Source organism: Aythya ferina (genome assembly GCF_964211825.1).
Source record: "Aythya ferina genome assembly, chromosome: 2".
In the NCBI taxonomy this organism is placed as follows: domain Eukaryota; kingdom Metazoa; phylum Chordata; class Aves; order Anseriformes; family Anatidae; genus Aythya; species Aythya ferina.
The window spans coordinates 5992581-6015939 of record NC_140297.1 but is presented as its reverse complement, the minus strand read 5'-3'; the positions used below and the strand labels follow the sequence as shown (position 1 = coordinate 6015939).

General features: G+C 35.1%; 1 protein-coding gene across 4 annotated transcripts in view; it reads right to left on the bottom strand.

The window, feature by feature from the left end:
- Positions 1-16646, bottom strand: part of LOC311432691 (sodium channel protein type 5 subunit alpha-like) — a 46079-nt gene extending 29433 nt beyond the window's left edge. For 2 of the 4 annotated variants that reach the window (XM_084511140.1, XM_084511142.1), the window contains exons 1-7: positions 15020-16646; positions 9844-10154; positions 8323-8440; positions 6848-6938; positions 5504-5632; positions 1859-1950; positions 374-589 (exon numbers count right to left, since the gene is read on the bottom strand). In XM_084511140.1, the coding sequence (XP_084367266.1) occupies positions 374-589; positions 1859-1950; positions 5504-5632; positions 6848-6938; positions 8323-8440; positions 9844-10143 (946 nt within the window). In that variant the 5' untranslated portion in view covers positions 10144-10154; positions 15020-16646. The remainder of the gene's footprint in view (positions 1-373; positions 590-1858; positions 1951-5503; positions 5633-6847; positions 6939-8322; positions 8441-9843; positions 10155-15019) is intronic. The other 2 variants (XM_084511141.1, XM_084511143.1) reach the window with 2 other exon arrangements.
- Positions 16647-23359: the final 6713 nt, after the last annotated feature.

The window sequence follows — 23359 nt, the reverse complement described above, 5'->3', positions numbered from 1 at the left end:
AGCAAAATCCCTGAAAAACACAGTTCATGTGTGTCATCCCCACACCCCCCCCCAAAAAAAAAAATAAATTCTGAGTGCTGTTCCCCTAAAATTAGGGTTCCCATGCAATATGCATTGGTAAAGAAGGAAATGCTTGCAGAAAACTCAGTCCCTTATATCACACAGACTGCTTTCCTGGAATCTTTCCCCAAATTCCAGATTCACCAACCTCTGATTCAGTTGTTCCAGAGATTTCGTATCGCTACTTGTGCAAATGCAAGAACATGCCTTCTTGCGAGACACATGCAACCATATTTTAAGACGTATGTGAAAAACGAGTCATACATAGGAAGATATACAGATTAAGTAAAAGGAGGTAATGATAAAAATTTACCAGTTTCATTTGGTAAATATATCTTGGCATCCTTACATAAACTGTCATTGTATGTTTCAGGTTTAGTAGAATTGAGGATACATTTGTATCTTAAATTGCCCATAAAAAGCTGGAGGCCTATTAGAGCAAATATACTCAAGCAAAAAACAGTCAAGATCAGCACATCAGTAAGTTTCTTAACAGATTCAATAAGTGAATTTACGATGACTTTTAGACCTAGAAAAATAAGATTTAAAAATACGCAACATGAGAAGAGGAATGCAGTAATGTTCTTTTATGACAACACACAAGAGTTGCAAGTATGTTAAAAACAAGTCAGTGTAAATCATTTTGTATCTTCACAGTACTAAATGAGGTAAAATAAAGCATATAATGAGCAATACATTTTTTATTTAAGTTTCCTAATCAAAATTTATTTGGCTTTTACTTCCTTCTAACACTAATTTTGCTAAATTGAGCATTCTAGATTAAGATGGCATCTAACAAACTCTTCTGAGTTTTAATGAGTACGGAGAGATTTTTGTGATTGGTTAACATTAAATAATGATACACATTTTGTTGAATACACATTACAATAAAGGGTAACTTCTGCTGACCTCAGGGTATTCTTTTTAGAAAACAGTATCTTGTAAATGTCACCAGTTTAAAAACATAACATTTACAACACTGGGAAGGTAAAAGGGACAAAATATAAATTGAAGATACATATTCAGGCAGAATAATGAAATTTGAAATATGACATAGGCAGAGAGTGAGATCCAAAAATGCTTGTAGTTATATAGAAATGGCACAGCTATTATATATCATGACAATGGGTTATACAGTCATTTTTAGATTTTCAAATGAGTTGTAGATTCTGAAATCCATACATTCACATCTAAATTAGTGGCACAGCTTAAAAGAAAAAAAAATAATATATATATATATATATATATGGATAACATATACAAAATAATATTGATAAAAGAATTATCCTTAATCCAAATTGCAGCTGTGGCCAGTAAACAAAGAAATGCAGCTCTGAAATATTGTGAGGCCAGCATTCTCTGAAATAAACCATAGAAACGTAAGCTTGTGAAGTTAATGTGAAACCAGAAAGATGGTGGTATAGCAATTATTATGTTAAGAAAACTTATTGGATGGAGTGCACTGCTCAGAAAAGACAGAAGCAAAAATACAAAGGTACTGAGGTAAAAAACGGTGAACAGTAGTGATGGTGGAAAATTACAGAGAGGAAAAAAAAAAAAAAGAGCAGAAAATACAAAAATTTGCGAAGGTCAAAATCATTTTGACAAAAGATGGTAAATAAAATTCTGTTGAGATGCTGCTGAAAGTTACTACACACTGCAAAATGGTCACAACACCTTGGCATGCTTTTAACTGCCACAAAAAGTGACAGACAGCACAAGAACAGGAGAGGAAGTAGTAAAATGGTAATTCTCTGCTGAAACAAAGAGACAAATAATAATATATTTTGTTCCTTACCTGGTATTACTGAAATAGCTTTCAAAGTCCTCAGTACTCTGAAAGTTCGAAGAGCTGAAACATTTCCTGATGTTTTACAGATACTAACATACCTATAAAATTAAACCACTATATAATGGAATGACAAAGATCCAGCTTTTCACAGAATATGCATATAGACGATAGAGTAATGAATATAATACAGAACAGAAAAAGGTCCAATATATCCCAAAGTAGATGTCTGAAGTTAGGAATCTAAGTCCACTGCTAGGGATTGTTATAAAGTAATGAGCCTTTTGAAAAATGCTGCTTGAAAGAAACAGAGCAAGTTTTTCTTCTTGTGGATTTGGATGCTTTTGAAGCACTTTTGAAGTGTTTATCCATCAAAATGTCTACTAAAAAAAATATAACTGATTGATATTATTGATTGTCATTCAATAATATGACATCATCTCACATCAAGGCTGACCTGATTCAGAAAAATACATGAAAGTATATACTACAACTATCTCTTAAAACTACACAATATATAGTTTATAGAAAAGGATTTGAACAAAATTACGTTTACAATATGTTAACAACAGTTTGAAAATTTCATAAAATGAGGACTTTAAGAGTTGTATATACAACACTAACTAGTTACCCTACATTTTGTAAGACATCCTTCATGTGACACTGGACAATTGTGACTCTTCTTATAATAAGGCCATAACATGTAACAGAATTCCTTAAAATAAGAAGTCTCAGTAATAAAATCTGACAAACACTGGCTGGAGAGGACCTCTGGAGGTCATCTAGGTAACTTGCCACTCAAAGCACAACTTCAGACCACTACAGCTTTACCTAAGCTGTAAGATTAAATCAAGTACATAAATTAATCACTTCACTGTTAATTTCAAAATATTTTTATTTGTAATATGATAGGACCCCAAAACCAGAAGCAGGTAACTTATTGGGAAGTGCTTATACCTGTTTGAACACAAATGAATTAGGAACATGGGTAGCAAAGACTGCAAAATGTAGTTGTTCATACAGCTATCGGACTATTTGATTGTTACTGATGTGTAAATTTAGTTCATATAAAATCCTTACTGATTTGTAGGTTACCTATAAGAACACTTTGCTCACATAGATACATAGGTGTGTGATGTCATCTGAGTATGTAACTTGTTACTCACGAGGGAAAACCAGTGAGGGATATGGCAGTTGACAGCAGCCTTTGCTACAGAGCCCATTAGATGCTGCAGTTTAAAGACCCCAGGAAAAATAAGCAAAATGAATAGAAGGATAAAAACCCTGGACTTCAGGACAACAGATTCCAGTGCATTCAGAGATCTGCTTGGCAGAATCCCACGGGAAACCACCTCAAAGGGAAAAGTAGCCCCCAGAACAGCAGGTTGATCGTCAAGGTTATTTTCTTCAAAGCACAGGAACACTGCACTTCACTTATGTTCATCACTTACACTGATGTTCAAGAAGGCAGTGACTAAGGACATGCAAAAGTTGAGGCTGCTCAACACTGCTTAGATCTTTATTTGTGAAGTCTACTGTCAGGCCTCCCAGATCCCTGAGAGTAGTCATCACTTCTGAGATTGAATCTGATTGAATCTGGAGTCCTGTGACCAGCCTTGGGCTCTCCAGGGCAAGACAGACATTTGACATACTGGAACACATGCAGCCAGGTCTCTGGGGATGGCCAGTAAAACAATTAGATGGTTAGAATCTTAGCCTGGGTTGGGTTTGAGTCCATAGAAGAAAAGGCTAATGGGGTGACGAGCCTTACAATGTTACTGTTGTTACTAGCTGCCCAATACAAGGGGTTAGAGAAGATGGAGTTGCACTATCATTGGAAGCTTACCATGAAACAACGAGAGGCAGCAGACTTAAGTTGCTACATGATTCCACATAGGTATTTGGGAGAAAAAAATAAATCACAATGTGGTTGGAATGGGTTGCCTGGGGAACTTACTGAATCTCCATCCTTAGAGAAACTCAGTACTTTATTGGACAAGATCCTGAACAACCCAATTTAAATTAGCTCTGCTTTTAGCAAGGAGTTGGACCACATAATTTCCATTCCAACCTACATTCCTCTTTAACAAATTAGAACATGACAACTGAAAAACACTCAGAGATGCTAAATGTCAGAGAAAGCTTTAAAAACTCTTGAGACTTGGTTTTGAGTGAATCTGCTCACTGCTGTAAGACTATTTTGCTTTCAAGATTAACATTCTGTATTTGAGATACAAATTCTGACTTTCTTTCTTCTTATTTTTTTGTCCACTTAGCTACCTGGTTTTGATATGAACTTGAATGTGACCACGTTGGCCAATGATCCATCTGGCCAATTACCCCTTCAAGAATGGCCCATAACAAAGGCTTAGAGAAGAGTTTAGCATCAAGGCAATCATTCAATGCTTAACAGATTTCATTCTTCCAGAAAATGTATAGCTCAGGGACTTCCTGTAGAAGACATAGTGTCTCTGTTTTAAATATAACACTTAGCATCTTCTCATTCTGGATTCTGTCCAGAAACCAAATAATTCTGTCCAGAATGCAAATAAGCTTTCTGCATCCACAACCTCCTCTGAAAGAAAATGTGCCTACACATAGTGTGAAAAACTCAACCCTTCTTTTTCATTCTGTTATTTGAGAACTTTAGTTGCTGTCTTTAGCTCTCATTTTAGGAGAAAAAAAATAACAAATTTATTCTCTTTTTGACTCTATACTAGAGACTTCTTCAAAGAGCGTGCTTTTTTTTGTTTGTTTGTTTGTTTGTTTGTTTGTTTTTCATGAGAGCCCTACTCTAGGTAGTCTCTCATTAGATTGAGCACAAGATGTAGCCATCTTTGCCACTCTTCTGTGTGATGTATTTTAATTGTCATCTTTTGAGATGTCAGAAGCAAGACTACATATGGCCTTGGAAAGAAAGAAAGAAAAAAAAAAACAGACTTCTACAGTGAAATAACTCTGTGTTCTGCTCTATTATTTCTTACCCATGATGCCCTCTTTTACTATTTCATTCACTGACCATTATTGCACACTGGAGTGGTGTTTTCACCATTTTCTTTTTTTTTTTTTTTTCCAACATGTGAAATCTATTTCAGAGCTCCTAACTGTATATGTAAAGTTAGGTCTGCTTTTGCTTGAGCATCATTTTACATTCTTTATATTTCATCTGCTGTTTATCACTATGTCTTTCAACATCTTGTGATGCACTTTGAATCCTTCTCAGAAAAACTTCATCTCACCCAGACCACAGCAAATAAGACAACATAAGGAAGCAAGGAAGCATGCTTGGTTTTGGCTGTCTGTGGGGACACTTCGTTTAAAAAAAAAAAAAAAAAGTACTGCACTGAGAACAATAAAACAGGTCTATTAATTGTGAAAATACATGTAGTAAATGAGCAAATGAATGCTAACTCAAACAGATGAGCTTTGTATTTAGGTCTTGCTTTAAAGTCTAAGACAGTTTTTCTCTCTTTAAAGTCTAAGACAATTTTTCTGTCTTCAGACAGCAGGTATGCAAAGAGTGATTCAAACACAGGAACTCTTCAGTGGGTAGAATGTCAACTACTGTAAAGAACTTCAGACCATCAAGTATCATATTACATGTATTTGCATGTTTGTCCCTTGAGTGTAAGAGAACAACAGAGTTTTACTTACGTCACAATGATAACAACAAAATCCAAACAGTTCCACGGATCTCGAAGAAAAGTAAATTCATTCCAAACAAATCCTCTTGCTACTAATTTTATCAATATTTCACCAGTATATATACCTGTAAAAAGATGTCTGAGAAGGAAAGAATATATTAAAGCTATAGAAATAAAAACACGAAAGAGATTAAGAGACATTTAGGCACATTGTAACTTTTCCATGTTTAGGCACAGGATGGAAATGAAGGTCGAAAATGTGAAATCTGATAGGGCAGGATAGATTACTCTTAGAAACACATTGTAGGTATAAGAACATGCATTTCTGACTTTCAGTAAGATTTTAATGTAAATCTATAACCATAAGTGTATATGTAAGTATACCATATTATTTCTGATGAAAAAACTTCCTTATGAAGAATTATGAAAGCCCATGTTTATGGTCTAAAGCAGACTAGAAAATATCAAAGTCTCAGCATTTTGACAGAACAGTAAGATTAAAGCTTTTTTTCAGCATAGCTTGATAAGATTGCATATATTACACAGTTATTCTAGCAAGTACTCTAAAACTGAAACTCTAAACTTTAGAGTACTTGCTAGAATAACACAGTTATTCTAGCAAGTACTCTAAAACTGAAACTCTACGTAAAACTGTAAAACTAAGCTAACAGTATCACTTTGCTTAGAAAAAAAAAAAAAAAAGAGAGAGAGAGATTAAAATTATGGAACCTCTGATGCCACAAGCAGATTTTAACAAATTTTAATTCCAGAACCTCAACTTAAGTTAAACTGGATACAGAGCACAGTTACAAAAGGTAATGAGATGGTACAAAAAGGTTCCTAATGTGAAAAACTGAACTGGGGGTGTCCCCAGAAAATAGCAAGAGAGAATGGAATTAATATTTATTCCTCTATACTTTTTGCATGAGCTGGGCATAGCAGACACTCAGGTTATTACCCTAGGATGAGGTGATTCTCCTGCTATATTTACCATTGGTGTGGCCTCACCTTGAATCATGATCTTTGAAGGTCCCTACCAAATTTTAGATGTTAGAATCATGCTACACAACCTCTCCAAACAGCTTAATCCTTTAAAGGTAAAATGGGCCGACATTCTATATTATACCAAATGGCAAAATTACCCAACACAGAGTAAAGGGCATATTCCTTGTGTATTCCTCTGAGAAAACAGGCTCCACAAGGACTGGCTGCTATTACAAAAATCCCAAATCTTCCTCAGAAGTCTCTCAGAGGATTTTCAAACCCCAGAATTAGATCACCACATTGTTCAATCTCCTTCAGTCCAGCAGGTTAGTTTCCTTAGAGTGAAGAAAAGGCAATTGAGGTAACTTACTCAGTCCAGTTGAGCTGTGGTGGAAGGCTATTTACTGCCATGGAAGCACAATTGAGTATCACAGTACATGTAATAAAGCCAACAAATATTGTGAATAATAAGTCAAGGAAAAACTGCTGTATTATAAAACAATGAAGTTCAAAAAAGTTGCCAATTTACAAACAAAACCCATTAACTTATTCAAATAACTACTTTGGTTTTGAATATGCACGACTTTTCTTGCTTTTTTCCAAAGAAGCTGATGATTAAATTTCTGCTCAGCTGGGTAAACCTCATCATGTAAAAATAACAGCACGTGGGGACAGTTTTGGAAGATAGGACATTAGACTGAAATTCCAATTGGACATAAGAGGTCAGACAGAGCTGTCAGAAGACATGAGGATCATAAATAAATGAAGTACATTTAAAGAAGGAAATCTGAGAATCCTCTGCTGTCTAGTATTACCTGAAATTTTAGAAACCTCCATTCTTTTGCAGCAGGAACATGAAATAAAGAGAAAGGGGTCACAACCCCATATTAACCATGGTTTTTAATAAATCCTAGGGAAAAAAAAAAATAAAAGAAGATGAAAAATGTTAATTATCAATAACTAGTGTTCTTTGAAGCTGGGGGCCCATGTATACATTTTTTATGATGGGACAGTTACAGCCTACCACAAGTTCAGAAAGTTTTGTCATTCTATGTGGCAGACAATTAAAACATACATAAGAAAAGATGTCCTTTCATGAAAGTTCAGTCATCGTCTAAAAAAATGTTGGTTTTGTTTTCTGTTTTTAAACAAAATTTAGGATTAACTTGGAACCGAACAGCCAATTTAGCTATTTCTAATAGCACTAATATACATTCAAAATCAGCCAAAGGTCACTGTAAAAGGATCTATTTCTACAAATGAATAAACCTAAATGAAATCAGATGTTTGGCAGAAAAAGCAGAAAGCCTACAGTTTTGTACTTGCAATCCTTCATATTTTTACTTTCTTCAAACTACGCTTATCTTTTTGCAAATACATGAAAAATGGGTGCTCAGAGCTGTCTATAAACTTAAGTGTGAAATACCTTTCTTAGGGTAACACCAGATACTTTCAGCAAAGCATTGCTGTAATTCCCACTCTTCATGCTTTAATAACTCGACAGTCTCTATTTTGTTTTGTTTTTTAATTAAAATTTGAAGCTTGTCACCACAGCACAGATTTAGAAAAAGTTCTAGAAAAGGGCTAAAATATCATACAGTAGCCTCTAAATGTTGTTTCATAACAATATTTGTAGATCTGACTGTTAAACATGAGCTTTTTAAACAATTTTACTTGTAGCAACCTCATGTAAACAGCTTTGCTGTTGTAATACAAGGTTCAAAACTCTCAGTATCAAAACCACATGAGCCTACAATTAGATTAATATATAGAGAGGAAAAGAATCACAGAAAATGGCACAGCATATTCTAAAATTAAAATTACAGAAATCAATGAAAGGATATGAATGGATCAGAATGTGAATTGCTGCTTTTCTGACTGGATTGAAAGGACTAAGTATACACAAGGCAGGCGTGGCAGTAAACCGGAAAATATTCCTCTTTTTATTTATCACCATGAAAGTCTATTAAAAAATAATAATAATTGTATATGAAATATTTTAAAGAAACACAAATTTCCTCCAAAAAAATAATGTTTTGGTTTTTAAATCTGCACTATATCTAACTGCAGTTATGAGTAAAAATTTCTTGCCTTCTTACTTGGAGCTGTGACATGATGATACTACATGTTGAAGAAAGAGCAACTATATGAAAGTTTGTATTTACTGTGATAAAGAAGTAAGAATGAAAATTAATTAGAAGAGTGACTGCTGATATTCATTTGGTCAAAGTAATTAAAGGATACCATTCTGGACTGCAATATTGTTGTTAATCTTGCTCAGAAGTACCTTACCCTTAGACAGTTTTATAGGCTACAAGAGATCATTCACAAAGCACACATTGTTTTGTGTAACAAAACAATGCCAGGAATTTTAATTTTGAAATATCCTTAAGTTATCAAATAACTTTGTAATTCCCTGTAAACTACCCTAAGGCCCATCGTGGCTCAGTACTATTGCCAGATGAAGTTAAAATGAAATCCCTTAAATCGAAACCACAGCAAACTAACATTATGTAAATGCCTTCAGCTGAATCAGCTTTAGTTTCTCTTTTCTTCATCAAGAATGTCACTCTGATTACTTTGAGAAAAAAAGTCTCCGGAAGAATCTTTTCACTAATAATTACAAAGCCTTCTGCACGTTCTCTGATTAAATGATTACATTCCAGAAACTTATTGGTATATATTAAAGAATGCAATGTTCTGCTCTTCAGGTCAAGTCCCTCTCAATAATAAGCAATCACACAATAGACATTTAATTTAGAAGGAAATACTACAGGAAGTAATTTACATATTCCTACAGGCAAAAAAGAGAAAATACTTTGCAATGGCATGGAATATATGCAATATAAATATGGTACAATAAACAAAGCTGATAGGATGTTACAAAATAGAAAATTAATGTAGTCTGATTTTTTTTTTCTTTTTGTTACATAGACTACTGGAAATATTTCAGATCTGTCTCTTCTAATTAGTATATTTGTAATTAAACAAAAGCATTTGCAGTAAGACCATGGTGACCTACCATTTAACAGCTACTGATTATACTACAGTAAGTCCAGCTCCTCAGACTTCATAGAAACTGCTCTAACAAAATATCGGTTATTTCAGAAACTATTTTTGATCAAAAAGTATGTATCCTATCTATCCTATATGTATTCTATTTTCATAATTAATTCTGATTGCTGACTGGGCCTTAAAATACCTTGTAATTAGGTTATATGGAGCATAACTCAACACTTCTACCCCAATAAATGCTAGTAATGTTCTGTCTACAGAACAAAGGGCAACTTCTGAACACAGCCTTTACTATCTTGTAAGAGATTAGCAGACCAAATTAAACCAAGAAATGCTTTTGAAGGTTTTAACCTTGTGATCACTATAGTATGGATCCAAATCTTCCAGGGGTTCCCCAACAAGCTCTGCAGGAACATCCCCATAGAAAGATGGCAGTTTTTTGTAGGTTTTCAGATCAAGCTGAGGAGTAGGTTTATCTTCTTCAACTTCTTGGTCACTACTCTCCTTCTTAGCTTCGGCTTTCTTCTTTTTTTTCTCAGCAATTCTGTTCTCAATTGCTGCCAAGGACTCAGGAGTGAAACGCTGGAAGCAGTTGGGTTCTGGTGGCCAAAACAAGGGATCCATCTTTCCTTCTATATATTTGTTTCCCATGCTAGAAATAGCTTAAAAGAGAAAGTTATTGATAATTAGAAATTAATAGAAATAATACATAACTGAAATTAATACTAATTAGATAAATTAGTTCTTCGTTCTGTGAAACCCTATGTGAAAATAGAGCAAAAGCAACTAGAAACATTCATTTAGAAGAAAGGTGATGTAAAACAAAACCCGCAAAGACTAGCAGTTGATTCTGAAGACATCCTGTATAATTCAGGTTGCAGAACTGATGCTTTTTTCCTTCCCCTTTTCACCTGGGAAGTGACAAAATCCCAGCTCTATCAGAACTCTGACAATCACTGAATTTCTCTTTGTAACAACTTAAGGTATTAGCAGCCTTGCACCTTAGTTACTGGGCTTTGCTAACAGCACTTCCATATCTGCCACCCCTCCTGCTCTCTCGGTTCACAAAATAGTCTAATTGGAAGGGACCTTATATTTTCTTTAAAAAGAATATACCAGTGATTGACAGATTGTGCAATAATTTTTTTTTGGTTTTGGATTTTTCCTCCTCCTCTGGGACTTTACAAAGAAGTTCAGATCTGACCAGGGACCAAAATTCAGAAATCAAAATGTACCATGGTAACAAATTGAAAGGGTATAATCAAACAACCATTATTTTGCAAAACCACATAGAGCCATTTCCAATCAAAAGATCAACAGATAAAGTGAAAACTCAACATGCTCTCTTCTTCAATTTTTAATAATACTAAGAAGATTAATTTTATTTTCAAAGAGATTTTAAGGACAACAGAGGGACTGGGTTTTTAGATAACTGCACTGACTGTAATAAAGGAAGTGAAGGAAATGTTTTCAGTTAATACGAACATGGTTTTACTACCAAGGATTCAGAAGCTGAATTTGCAAAAAAAATGAAGGCTGAACCTGTCAAAAGTGGTGATGAAGAGCAAAAAAAAAGGTACATCGCCTTCAGCAGCAGTAACTGGAAGTTGTAATTGGAAAAATATTCATGTACAACGTGAGAGGATTTCTTCAGAAGAGATAGACAAGTGCTGTCATTGTGCTCACATGGAACAACACATTCGGCCCCTTCATCGCCTACCAAGCATTTGTACGTTGTGGCTTAGGTTGGGAAAAAGGAAGTTACGAACACCTGTGACTGAAAAAAAATCTTTGTGACTCAGACGGCTACAAATTCGAAAAGAGAGAGTAACTACTGGAAATTTCCTGAATTCAGTTATTAACTCAGCTACTTCAAGAGATGATGCTGATCTAGCTGAATTTTTAAGTCAAGACACTGAGAATTTTTAAGTCAAGATACTGAGATAAATCAAATGTTACCCTCAGAATTGATTTCAGTCTGCATTGGGCAGAAAAATCTCCTTAGCAGACAGATCTGAGGTAGAAGCTAGAAAACACTTGTGCCTAGAGGCAATGACACAGCACCAGTAGATGGGATTTCTTCTAGAACCTTGGAGATCAGACTGCGGTGTGTACATACAAGTTACCATGGGGAAATCCTAACCACACACTTGCCAGAACATGCTGCTGAAGGCCAGAATGCAAATCTATTAATTTGTATGTGTGAAATTCCCATTTAAATTAAATTAACAATTGCAAATCGTACAACACGTTCTGATATATCTGGTCCTAAAGAGATTGGTCCACCAGTAACAGGTATAAATTTGCTTTCACTGCTAAAGGACTATTCTCTACAGAATCCGGAATATAAAAATATGGCACCAAATTCACAATTTTTGTAATTAAAAAGGACTTTGGAAAGTCCTTATTTTTCTCATATTGAGAAAAGGAACGGAATTGAGTGTAAATAAGCTGGTTGTGGTTTTAGGTTGGGCTAACTGGGTTAAGGCTGACTTAGGGTACTGTGAAAATGACACAGAATCTTTTTATGTCCAAAAAGAACCCACAAGGAATTCTAGATATACCAATGAAAAGTATACTGCAAAGAGATGAACTTGTCATTAAAATAAAAAGTGGACACATGGGCACTATTATAGTACAATTATCTGTAAAGTTTCTTAAGACAAAAACTATCCTTTCAGGACAACATTATCTAGAACAGCAAAGTACTGCCAAAAAATGAGTCCATTAATACAATGTTTCGCAGACACTAATTAAAAATTGCTCACTGGTATAATGGCTAATTACTACAGATAATAACTAACAGTATTAGACTTTTAAAACGAACAACAAAATATAAATTCAAGCTTTAAATGCAGCTCCTTAATTTTCTTCTATTTATGTGAATTTCAGAATTTCTTTCAACTTCCTAAATGTATGTTTATAGGTGGTAGCATTCAAAAAATTGACCAATAAGATATTCAAAGGTTCATAAGAGGGGTATTTAACAAAACTGCTCAGTAAAACACCATCAAAATCTGTAAATGGTGTTTTTGATGGGAAGGTGTTCTTGGAATTTGATAGGAAAACAAACAGGAACATAAATAGAAAAATGTCTTTTTGGGGGGTTTCACTTAATTCTAGCATATATAATATTTAATCCTGACCCTTGAGTTATTTCTATCTGCTCCCTCATTTATAGCCACCAATTGAACATTTTCTGTAAGCATCTGGAGTTGAAAAAAATAAAGAATAAACTGCAATTATCTGCTTAATTTTTTATTTTTTTAATATGCATTTAATAGACTCTTTCACACAGACATATTCACACAAAGAATAAAAATGATTCCCTGTGGTAGGATTTTGTTTGCACAAAATCCGATAACTGTATGTTTAACATGGGTCAAAAAGTACCTTAAAATAAACGAATAAAACAATAATATAACATATAGCAATATTTACTATGAGAACCACCATCATAAGACCACAACGATTAAAATCTGTGCTCTCATCAGAGTCCCATTCCCTTATCAGTACTCACCAACAGCATTTCCAGAAAGCTTGTTTTAGCTCTGCATTTTAGCTTGTTAAAAGCTCTGTATTTTTCAAAACTCATTTCAAGTCGTGATGTGCAAAATCAAGTTTAAATAAATCTTATATCTGTTCAGACAATCATTATAACAAAATATCCAGAACCTAATACTTCCAAGTAGTTTATGAAAGAGTACTTAATGACACTGGCACCACATACATCATATATAGCTCTGGATCACATAGCAAAATTAGCCTTCCAGCTGTATCAATAAAATCAGTAGCCTTTTTAGTACCTTGACAACATAGAATTGCAAATTAACACGTATTCAGAAACACCAAGATGCTGTGGATGGATGGAGTCTGTAGATAAAGACACCTTCACTGAGGTCCTGCATGTGAAAGAGGCATCTTAACTGTCACTACAGTCGGTGGATATCTAGTAGTAAGCACAGTAAATCCAGGCTGCAGAGATATTCAAATGAACAAAGGGAGATAACTACTTTAGAATGACCAAAAACTCTAGTGACGATATATCTCCACTGTCTGTAATGGGATTTTAAACTCCTAGATCATGGACAGACAGTCTATTTAGACCCTTAAATGCGATCTTATGCTGAAACAGTCCATAGCTGCCCAAACTTTCCCTGCTGTTAAACAGACACCTCAAACACTTTGGAGTCACCTTTCCATATAATCTACAGGAACAAAACTGGATGTCAGCAAAATCAGTGATCTGCATTAGTTATTTCAGATTTCAAACTTTGTTTTTAACCAGTTCACCACCCACAGGAAACACTGATCTGAAAATTCTCAATGTTATAAACACCTTCAAATTCACCATTTACCTTACATGTGGATATGTGGATGCACTGGACGTATATACCATAATGAATACTCATTATTATGAATAACCACTAATATTAAAAACAAGCAAACAAAACAAACAAACAAACAAACATAATTTAAAAGGAATCAAAGCACTTTTATGTGCAGCTCAAATGTTTTTGAAACAAGAAACTGCAAGGAAAAAGAAAAAATGCAGCAACACTAGGGAATAGGCTAAGATTTCTCTCTTTTCTGTACGGTACAACACCCTGCAAAAAGCTACTACCATCACCTACTCAGATCCAATACAGAAAAAAAACACATCTGCTCTCAGATTACTGTTGTTTTTTGTTGTTGTTTGTTTGTTTGTTTGTTGTTTTGTTTTGTTTATGTAACTACCAATAATTATCAACACATTTAACAGATTTATTTTATTCCTTTCTAAAAACAGTCTGGGAAATAGAACAAACTTTATTACATTACTGCTGTTTCTAAAATACACGGTTATTTCCTCCACCGAGCACTTTGCTCCCCACTCTCCTCAACCTGCTTCCCCCCTACCAAACTTTGTGTTTTTTGTGTTGATAGCTATCTTTCTTTGTTTTTGAAACACAAGCTATTCACACTATCAATATAACAAAATCTGTTCACACTATCACTTCCAAAATCAGAAACAGGTGCAACAGGCTAGATGGTGAATTACTTTAATGTCTTGAAAAAATGACTCACCAGCATTTTCTTGAGATAAACATTCCAAATTTCTGCAGGAAAATAAATTGCACTATTTGAAGATAATTAAAGCTAAGATTAGAAAATATGAAAGCCAATTTGAGGGCTACTGTGCATCAGCCAGCCTACCAAACCAGGAGTACAAAAAGCAGTCTGAAATTAATAAGAATTATATTAACATTCAGTTAAATGTTATACTGCTACATGTAAGCTAAAGGAATAGTTGCGTATTTTCAGCAATATAACAGTTCTACATCAAAGGCACACTTTCTTATGTACATTCTACCTGTATCTAAAATAAAACCACATCTAAGACCTAAAAGCATAGGCGCACATATGTATATATATCCACAGAGAACCCCCTGAATATTTTAACCCAATACATGTAAATTAAAATTAAAAAAATTGCAATTGGTATTTCTCATAGTATACAAATATTTAGCAAAAACAAAACACTTACAGCATCCCCATTGAAATAAAAAGCCTTCACACTGGTTTCTTAAGCTAATTTCATTTAGCTTGTTTCTTCTACGAGATAGAAAGTTTTCATTCTCTCACTGTCACCATTCTATTCTAAAGAATATCCTGCCTACCTACCCAGCTCCCATCCAGAAAGTTTTTCTTTTGTATTGGGATGCTTGGGGGAGGGCTGGAAGGAGGAGCTTGGCTGTTCTGGGAGCAATAAATGAAATTTTGTGATCTCACTGGGAATATTGTAAAAAAGGGAAAAAAGTGAGAGGGTGATTCGTTTGAAGAATAATAACCTAAATATTACTCGATTATTTATTTTGAAATCACAGCTGCACTTACTAAAAGCACAGATTGCTCATGTTCAATGGGAAAAATATATGTAAAAACATATGAAAACAAAAGCTGTTTGCTTCCTATTTCCTCCTGAAGCTGATCTTTTAACCAGCTGAAACTTCCAGCATATATTACATATTGGGCCAAATTTTGTACTTCATTAAAACTTTTGGTAGAAATTGCATTTACAAATTACTGGGTTTCATTCTTTAAATTCTATTTATTATTATTCCCTTGCTGAGACAAAATCTCAAACTCAAATAGCTATATATGTATCTTATATATACAAAACCTGAGCTCGAAATACATTCAATATTACATTATCCCATAACTTCTATAAAAACATACATGCTTTGTTTGAGCAAAATAAAACCACCATGTTTTTCCTCATATCCTGAATATCCTGAAATTAAAGTTCATGTAAAAAATCTGCTAGCAACAGGTATTGGTAGCAACAGGTACAAATTACTGACAAGCCTTATTGCTAAGTACAATTATTTTTCTTACATCAACAGCACCAATTACTGTCCAACGACTATTTTACTGTTTATTGGATTGATCCTAAATCTTTGTGACAAATGATAAAGAGCTGTCATGGGTTTTGCTGGAAGAATTGCACTGAAAAAACTATGCTGTCCTTAAAAGCCAGGCAGCCCTAATGCGTGCGAACAGAAAAACAATTGTGATCAAACACTTTGCCTGATAGATACCATCAGCAAAGGAAACAACTAAAGATGGTTTTAAAGAAATAAAGATGCTAAGTGTTCGGTGATGCAAGCAACAACAAGGCATTTTAAGTTCAAGTGTAAGTTATTTTTCCTGAAAGCAATAGCATGTTCTCAAATTCAATTAAGAGAGCAGAATTTTAAATATCAGTAAAAGGTCATTCTGTAATGGCTCTATAACTGCTCTGGTCAAAATCAGCCACAATTTATAAAACTCCATCCTCCAGCATCGCTAAATACAAAACCCATCCTTACCTGAACATAATTCAGCTGCATCCTCTTCATCAACCTGACCCTCTGAAAAATGGGGCACAGGGACTAAAGACAGATCTCAAAGGAGGGCAAAGAGTTGCACCTCTCCCTTTTTTTTTTTTTTGCACCCTGTAATACCTGTTTTCTTCTCAGATTCTTTCATTAATCATCAAAATCTCAGAAAGAAAAAAGAGAAAAAAGCTCGTTTAACAAAAAGATAATGTTCATTATAGAACCAACTAACTGTTGACTTAGTCTCCTTGTTCTTGCCATAGATCTGTCTCTTCCATTAACTGCAAAGCGTACTTTGCTTTTTCTTTTTTTCTATTTTTTTTTTTTTTTATAGCTAGAGAACAAGAAAAAATATTTTTTTCTTGGTGGCATTAGTACATCACCATTAGTCTAATTACTGTGAGCACATAGATGTCAAGTGCTGAAAAAAAAAATAAAAACAGATTTTTGGATAGTTAAATGTATCTTGTGACTGTGCCACAACTCTAAATGTGAGATGCTGCTTTAAATTACTATTCAGATAAATACACTTATTAAAAATCTCAAGGCATTTGACGATTCATGCACATTGCATGACCCTCTTAACCTCCAGTTCTATCCAGCATTCTCATCTGCTCATTTCTTTCTTCTGAGAAATACTCTGTGGTGTAATCCTAGAAAAAGTTGTCTCCTATATTCAGTGGAATCACAGAGCCGCAATGCTTGCCTCTATCTTAGAGAAGCGTTTAACACTTGGTTTCTGTTATTTTCCTCATTTATAGGGATGATACTGTGTTATGTAAGCTCCTAACTTAAACTCAGCTGACTAGTAAATAACTCTTCAATCCAACACATAAAAGCTGAAAGCTGAAACTAGTCCAATGCAGACCAATACAAGCACATGTAATTTGACAAAAAGGACAATTAAGCACCCAAACAACTGGTGAACACTTGTGGCCTTCTCAAATACTCAATATCATTAGCATTAATTAGAGTAGGCCTTCATTTTCTAATCCTAGGTAATTCTTACCTAGCCCTACTTACAAACACAGTTTGAGAATTGGTGATAGATTTTCATAGTATAATACTTCTTTATAACACTTGGAGTAGTGTAAGTTATTAACCCTGATGCTTCTAGCTCATAAATGATATTTCTTAGAAGCTGTGTAATGGTGGCAGCCCACTACTCAGCAATAAAATTTCACACTCCTTGGTAAATGCAAGCAGACATTTTTGCATCAGATATACTTGCAATAAAATTATTATTTGCAGGGATTTCTGTCTACTAAAGCTCCAACTCCAGAGAACTTATGATCCTCCCTCCTGTGTGTATCTAAAATCTGCAGATAGAGAGAGGCATGCCCGCAATTGGGGAATACTACAAAACAGCCAACATATCACATTAAGAGCTCTCTCTAAATAATGCACACACCCCTATTACAATGCAAACTCAAATGCATCCATTGCGGACCAAATTAATTCAGCTGCTGGACAGAAGCTTCAGGATTAATTTCAAGACCGAAATGAGCAAGAGATGCCAGGAATGCCCTGCATAAAATACCATAACCCCTGAACCGAGCGATATGGAACAGCAGACAAAAAGAAATACACCTTCTTTGCTATACCTGGAATGCATAATAAATAAATGTTATATGTAGAATAAAGCAAAAGCAGACAAACAAAAAACATGCATATACAGATTTGTATTATACAGAATACGTAGATTTATATTATACAGAATATAGATTTATATATAATACAGAATATATAATATGTATTATTTATATACAGAATAATATATTTATATACATTTATTATGTTACATTATATATATTTATATACAGCATAATATATAATATTTATATATTATACAGAATATAGATTTATATTATACAGATTAGGTAAAGGCCAGAGTTTGTCAGTGAGAAAAATTCAGGGGCTCAGGTCAACGGTCATGTCTGAGATACACTGAAGGTGTGCTCCAATCCCTATTAGAAAAAAAAGAAATAATAGTGTAAAGGATGTGATGAATTTCTCAAGGTAATAATTCATCTGATTCCCATCTTCCTTTCTTCATTGTGCACAATGAAATAAGAAATCACACGGATATGCAATTTGGTATTTGGTAAATAGCTAATTGGTTTTACAGAATAACAGGAAATAGCTTTTAGGGTAAGTACACATTAAATGCGTTGTTACACAAAGTAGCTTTCTGCCTAATGACCTAATGTACACTGAGTAAGTCTGAAAATTAGCTCAGTGCCTAAAGTTCAAGCCACTCCATGTTTCTTCTCAGTATTCTGAAAAACAGTTAGGTATTTTTGAAGCATTTTGTATTTCTCAAAAGTAACATGCAAACATTGTTTGCATATAAGCACGCAAACATTGCTAATACCATTTCTGAAAGATTTCCAGTATTTCTGATGCACTCTTGCTTACACAGCTTACTCTTGAAGTCTCACCTTATATTGCATGCCTGCAAACATAGTTATGAAACGACAAATGGAAGAGCTCTACCAAAGACTGAGCATTTGGTTTTAAACATACTTCTTACCATAGCTCCCTATAAGATTAAAGTCTAAATTTCAACTTTTTGTCAAGAATGCAACAATACCAAGCAGCTTTACAATCTGAAAACGAACTAACTGGACTTCAGTTCTGTCTGTCCCTCCTCTCCAGCTAGCTTGGGCATCTCATTTATCAAAATGGCTTGAGAATTTATTTTATGTCTTTGCTTCCAGTTGCCATCATACTGGCACCATATCTTCTACTTACATTAAATGCCAATCATTAAAAATATATGTGTGGTCACTGTTTTGCTGTTGTATCCACAGAGCCTTTGCTCAGTGGCCCCGCTGTGATACGTGCTCAATCACCTGCCTGAGTGACTCCACCAACTCTTGTCCCTCTGTGCCATGAGGAAACTGGCTCTTCTCATCCAGCAGTCAAAAACAGAAGGATCGTAAACTGATTTGAAGTATTTTTCATTGAATTTCTACAAACATTCCCTCATTATGAACCATGCAAGAAACATAATACAAGAAAATTGTGTGTCTTTAGACTTTCATCTAAAATCGTAAATTTATTTCAGATGAACTCTGCAACTTTAAACCAGCATCAGGACTTGCAGTTACAGACACACCAGAGAAACACAGCAAAGACTGTAACTACTGTACATTGTTCTGTGAATACATTTTTGTGACTTTTACAGCAGATTTTGGAAATGAAGGAGTCTTAAAGATTATGTTACTTCAAAAAAATAGACTTGTAGAACATGATATCCCAGGAAAAATCAGTTGCACAATAAAATTAAATAGGACTTAAAATCACCAACTTTCGCACCCTGTAAAATACAGAAAAAATACAGCAATCTCAAACAGTTACCACTGAGTCATGCCCATAAATTATGTATTGGCTGCAATATTTTTGGCTTCAAGCTACGTAGAATCTCTCACGTCCTTTGGGGGATTTCTTCAGCGATTAGCTGGCCTTAAAAAGCATGTCTTCTTCATAGCTTGAATTTATGTAGCTCTTCTCCAAGCTACATAGCCTATTACAGCATTTCCTAGATTAAAGAGCTTTTTGCTTATGAAAAACATTCTCTACTTTTATATTTAAAAACAGAGTTGGAAGTGATATCCTAAAGCCACGTTGCTCATGCGTTAGCCCAAACCAGCATCAATTATCCTGATGTAATTCCTGGAGATATTTCGCTACTTTCTTGTTACAACAGATGCTGATTCCAAAACCTCCATATGCAACATACTCTAGTGCTTCACTATGCTCACTGCCAACAAACTTGTTTTTTTTTGTGCTTCATATATTTTTTTCTGAACTGCAATTTCAGTCCATTACTTCTTGTCTTCATCATGGACATGTAAACAAATTTATTCCATATTTCTTCTTAATTATTTGAAAACTGCTATAATGTTTCATTTAATCTTCTCTTCTATAGGCAAAAACCATATGAATTTTTCACTCTAATTCCTGCTTCTCAGGCTCCAAATCATTCTTACAGCTTATTTCTAAATTCTTTTCAGATTTTTTTTTCTTTAATGCTGTAGCAGCCAAACCTCACAAAGAGGGGCTGGAACAACAGAGAGAAACAGCTGGCAAATGCTATAGCATTCTTCACCCTATTATTATTGAGGAAATATCTTTATATTTTTATTTTTTTACAGTGGTTACTTATCCAATAAACATCCATTTAGTTTTCTCCTCATCTCCATGTCCTGGCTTTACCTGTGAACCCTGCTCTGTTCTCTTACACGTCCTTTTTTGGCCCAACTTCTGTTTGCTTGCACTAGTGTTTTCAGAAATTCACAGTTTAGCCAAAGATTTTAAGGGAAATTGAAAAACAATCCCTGGACTCACATATCCATCATGTTGCTCCTCTGCCAAAACCCAGAGCTAACGTTATAAATGAGATGATCTCATCACTTTTCTAAAATGACACAAAAATCATGGAAGGCTCAAAGATTTACTGCAATAAATAAATAAATAAATAAATAAATAAATAAAAATAAAATTACCTACCACATTTTAGTGTAATATTGTCTTTAGGACTCTGTAACAATTCAGACTTGCTAAACATATATACAGAAGCCTGAAACTTATCACTTATCACTATAATAATTCTTTTGTTTTAGCAGCCCTCAGCAAATATGACCTTTGTTGGACTATACAGTCTCCAGAGGTCACTTCCAACTTCGATGATTCTGATACAGTGATCACTGTGCTTTTTTTTTTCTCCTTTGAGTAATTCTTGACATGAAAGGTTTTTGAAACACTGTAGTATATATACTAATAGCAGGGACTATCCACAAATAGTCACACAGAGAGGAAAAGCAATTTTAAAACTGCACAACAATGTAAATAGCAAAGGTCCTCAGTCTATAAACAAATCTAATTTTAAAGTAAATATACAAAGCAAGAAGATTGCCCTTGAAGACATAATATGAAGATTAACTCTAGCAAGTGAATAATCTACTTGCGATTATGATTAGTAGGGTTTATGAATTAAATTATTCCATTTATTTTTTCAGAGTAACAGAAAAATCATAAACAAACGTAAATATCTTTAAGAGAAACGTAAAGAGAGAAATTGAAGTATGTGTGAAAATTATTGTTCTGTGAAAAGAATCTCAAACCTCATAATGGACTAATGCATACTGAAAGGTAGTAAGGCACTTGGCTCAGAATTTATTTAAGCTGAAAACTTCTTTGTTTAGTCCACAGTCCATTAAGATTACATAGGCGATGCATATCAGCATCTGAAATGCTCTGATAATTACCGTTAGTCTGAAGCTAGTACACAACTAAATTCTTGTTTCAAAATAAATAAGTAATAAAATAAAGCCTTAATTTTATCTAAGAGAAAATTGTGTTCAACAATAAAACTTTTCCATATTTGTCTTAAATGCTTTGAATCATATACTTTGCACTGCTGTAATAGCACAAAATAGTAGAAATACTGCAGTTAAGGAAGGGCTTTGGTCAAGGCAGATCTCATTTCAGAACCTTAGCCTCCACTTGCAGTTGTGATGGTGACACAGTGCACTCAGCAATGCTAGAAAATGTGATCTATATCAAGATAAGCAAGTTTATATTACCATCAGTGAATGGCCATTGAATTTTCTGGTTATGGCTATAATCAACAATAAATGAACGTGAATATATGAAAATATATATTTTCCACTTACCCCTTTACCCATCTTTTTTCATGGTAAATTTTTGTCATTACCTATTACCAATCCTCCATCCAATTCACCAGTTCCTTTACTGTTTACAGTTCTACCATAATGAAGCAATCAGTGTAAAAAAATGCCTTCCAAGAACACAGCCCTATACACAATTCTGTACAGATCTTTAACCAGAATATAGTTACTGCTGCAACCCAACACTTGATGCACTAATGGTTTAAGTGCCAAAGAGATGCTTTAAAACTGGGAGGCGTATCTCTCAAAGTCAGTGTAGAACTTCATACAGCCATAATCTCACAACTTCAGGAACTATTTTCACCTTAGAAAAAACAATATGATCTTCCACGTCTCTCTAGGGAAGACAGACGAGTCTTTCCCATCATTGGGAAAGACTTAAACGGGGGCTAAACACTTGTCCCCCACCACAGACTCTTACTTTGGACCTTGGCTTTGGATCTGAGAACCATGAAGGGTGTGCGAAAAGCCTCCAGCACCTCAGAAGTGCTGCCGGTGAGCTGGAGCTGGAGCCCCTCAGGGCTGGGACATGGCACCAGCCTTGGGTGAGCACCTCAGCCCCAAGCAGAGACCTCCAGACTGGGAAAAAGAACTCAACCCGCAGCCATGGCCTCTGGGGCTTTCCCAGGGATAAAAACATGGCTCTTAGGCTACCACACTGCATGGAAATTAAATAAATAAATAAATAAATAAAATAAGCAGGGAGCAGCAACGCAGGTGAGGAGGTGGCCCTATGGTCAAGGAAACAGTCCTTGACACGGTCCTTGGAGACTCTTTGACATAGTCTCCTGCAGTATTCTCCTGGAGAAGTTGGCAGCCATGGCTTGGACAGGTACACTCTTTGCTGGGTTAAAAACTAGCTGGACGGCCAAGCCCAGAGAGTAGTGGTGAACGGAGTGAAATCCAGCTGGTGACCAGTCACCAGTGGTGTTCCCCAGGGATTAATGTTGGAGCCCATCTTCTTTAATATTTTGAAGACTTGGATGAGGGAATTGAGTATACCCGCAGTAAGTTTGCAGATGACACCAAGCTGGTGGAAGTGTTGATCTGCCAGAGTGTAGGAAGACCCTGTACAGGGATCTGAACATGTTGGGTCAATGTGCAGAGGCCAGTAGGATGAGGTCCCACATGGCTAAGTGCCGGGTCCTGCACTTTGGCTGCAACAGCCCCATGCAGTGCTACAGGCTTGGTGTAGAGTTGCTGGAAAGCTGTGCAGAGGAAAAGGATCTGGGGGTGCTGATTGATGGTCGCCTCAACATGAGCCAGCAGTGTGCACAGGTGGACAAGAAGACCAAGGGCATCCTGGCTGGT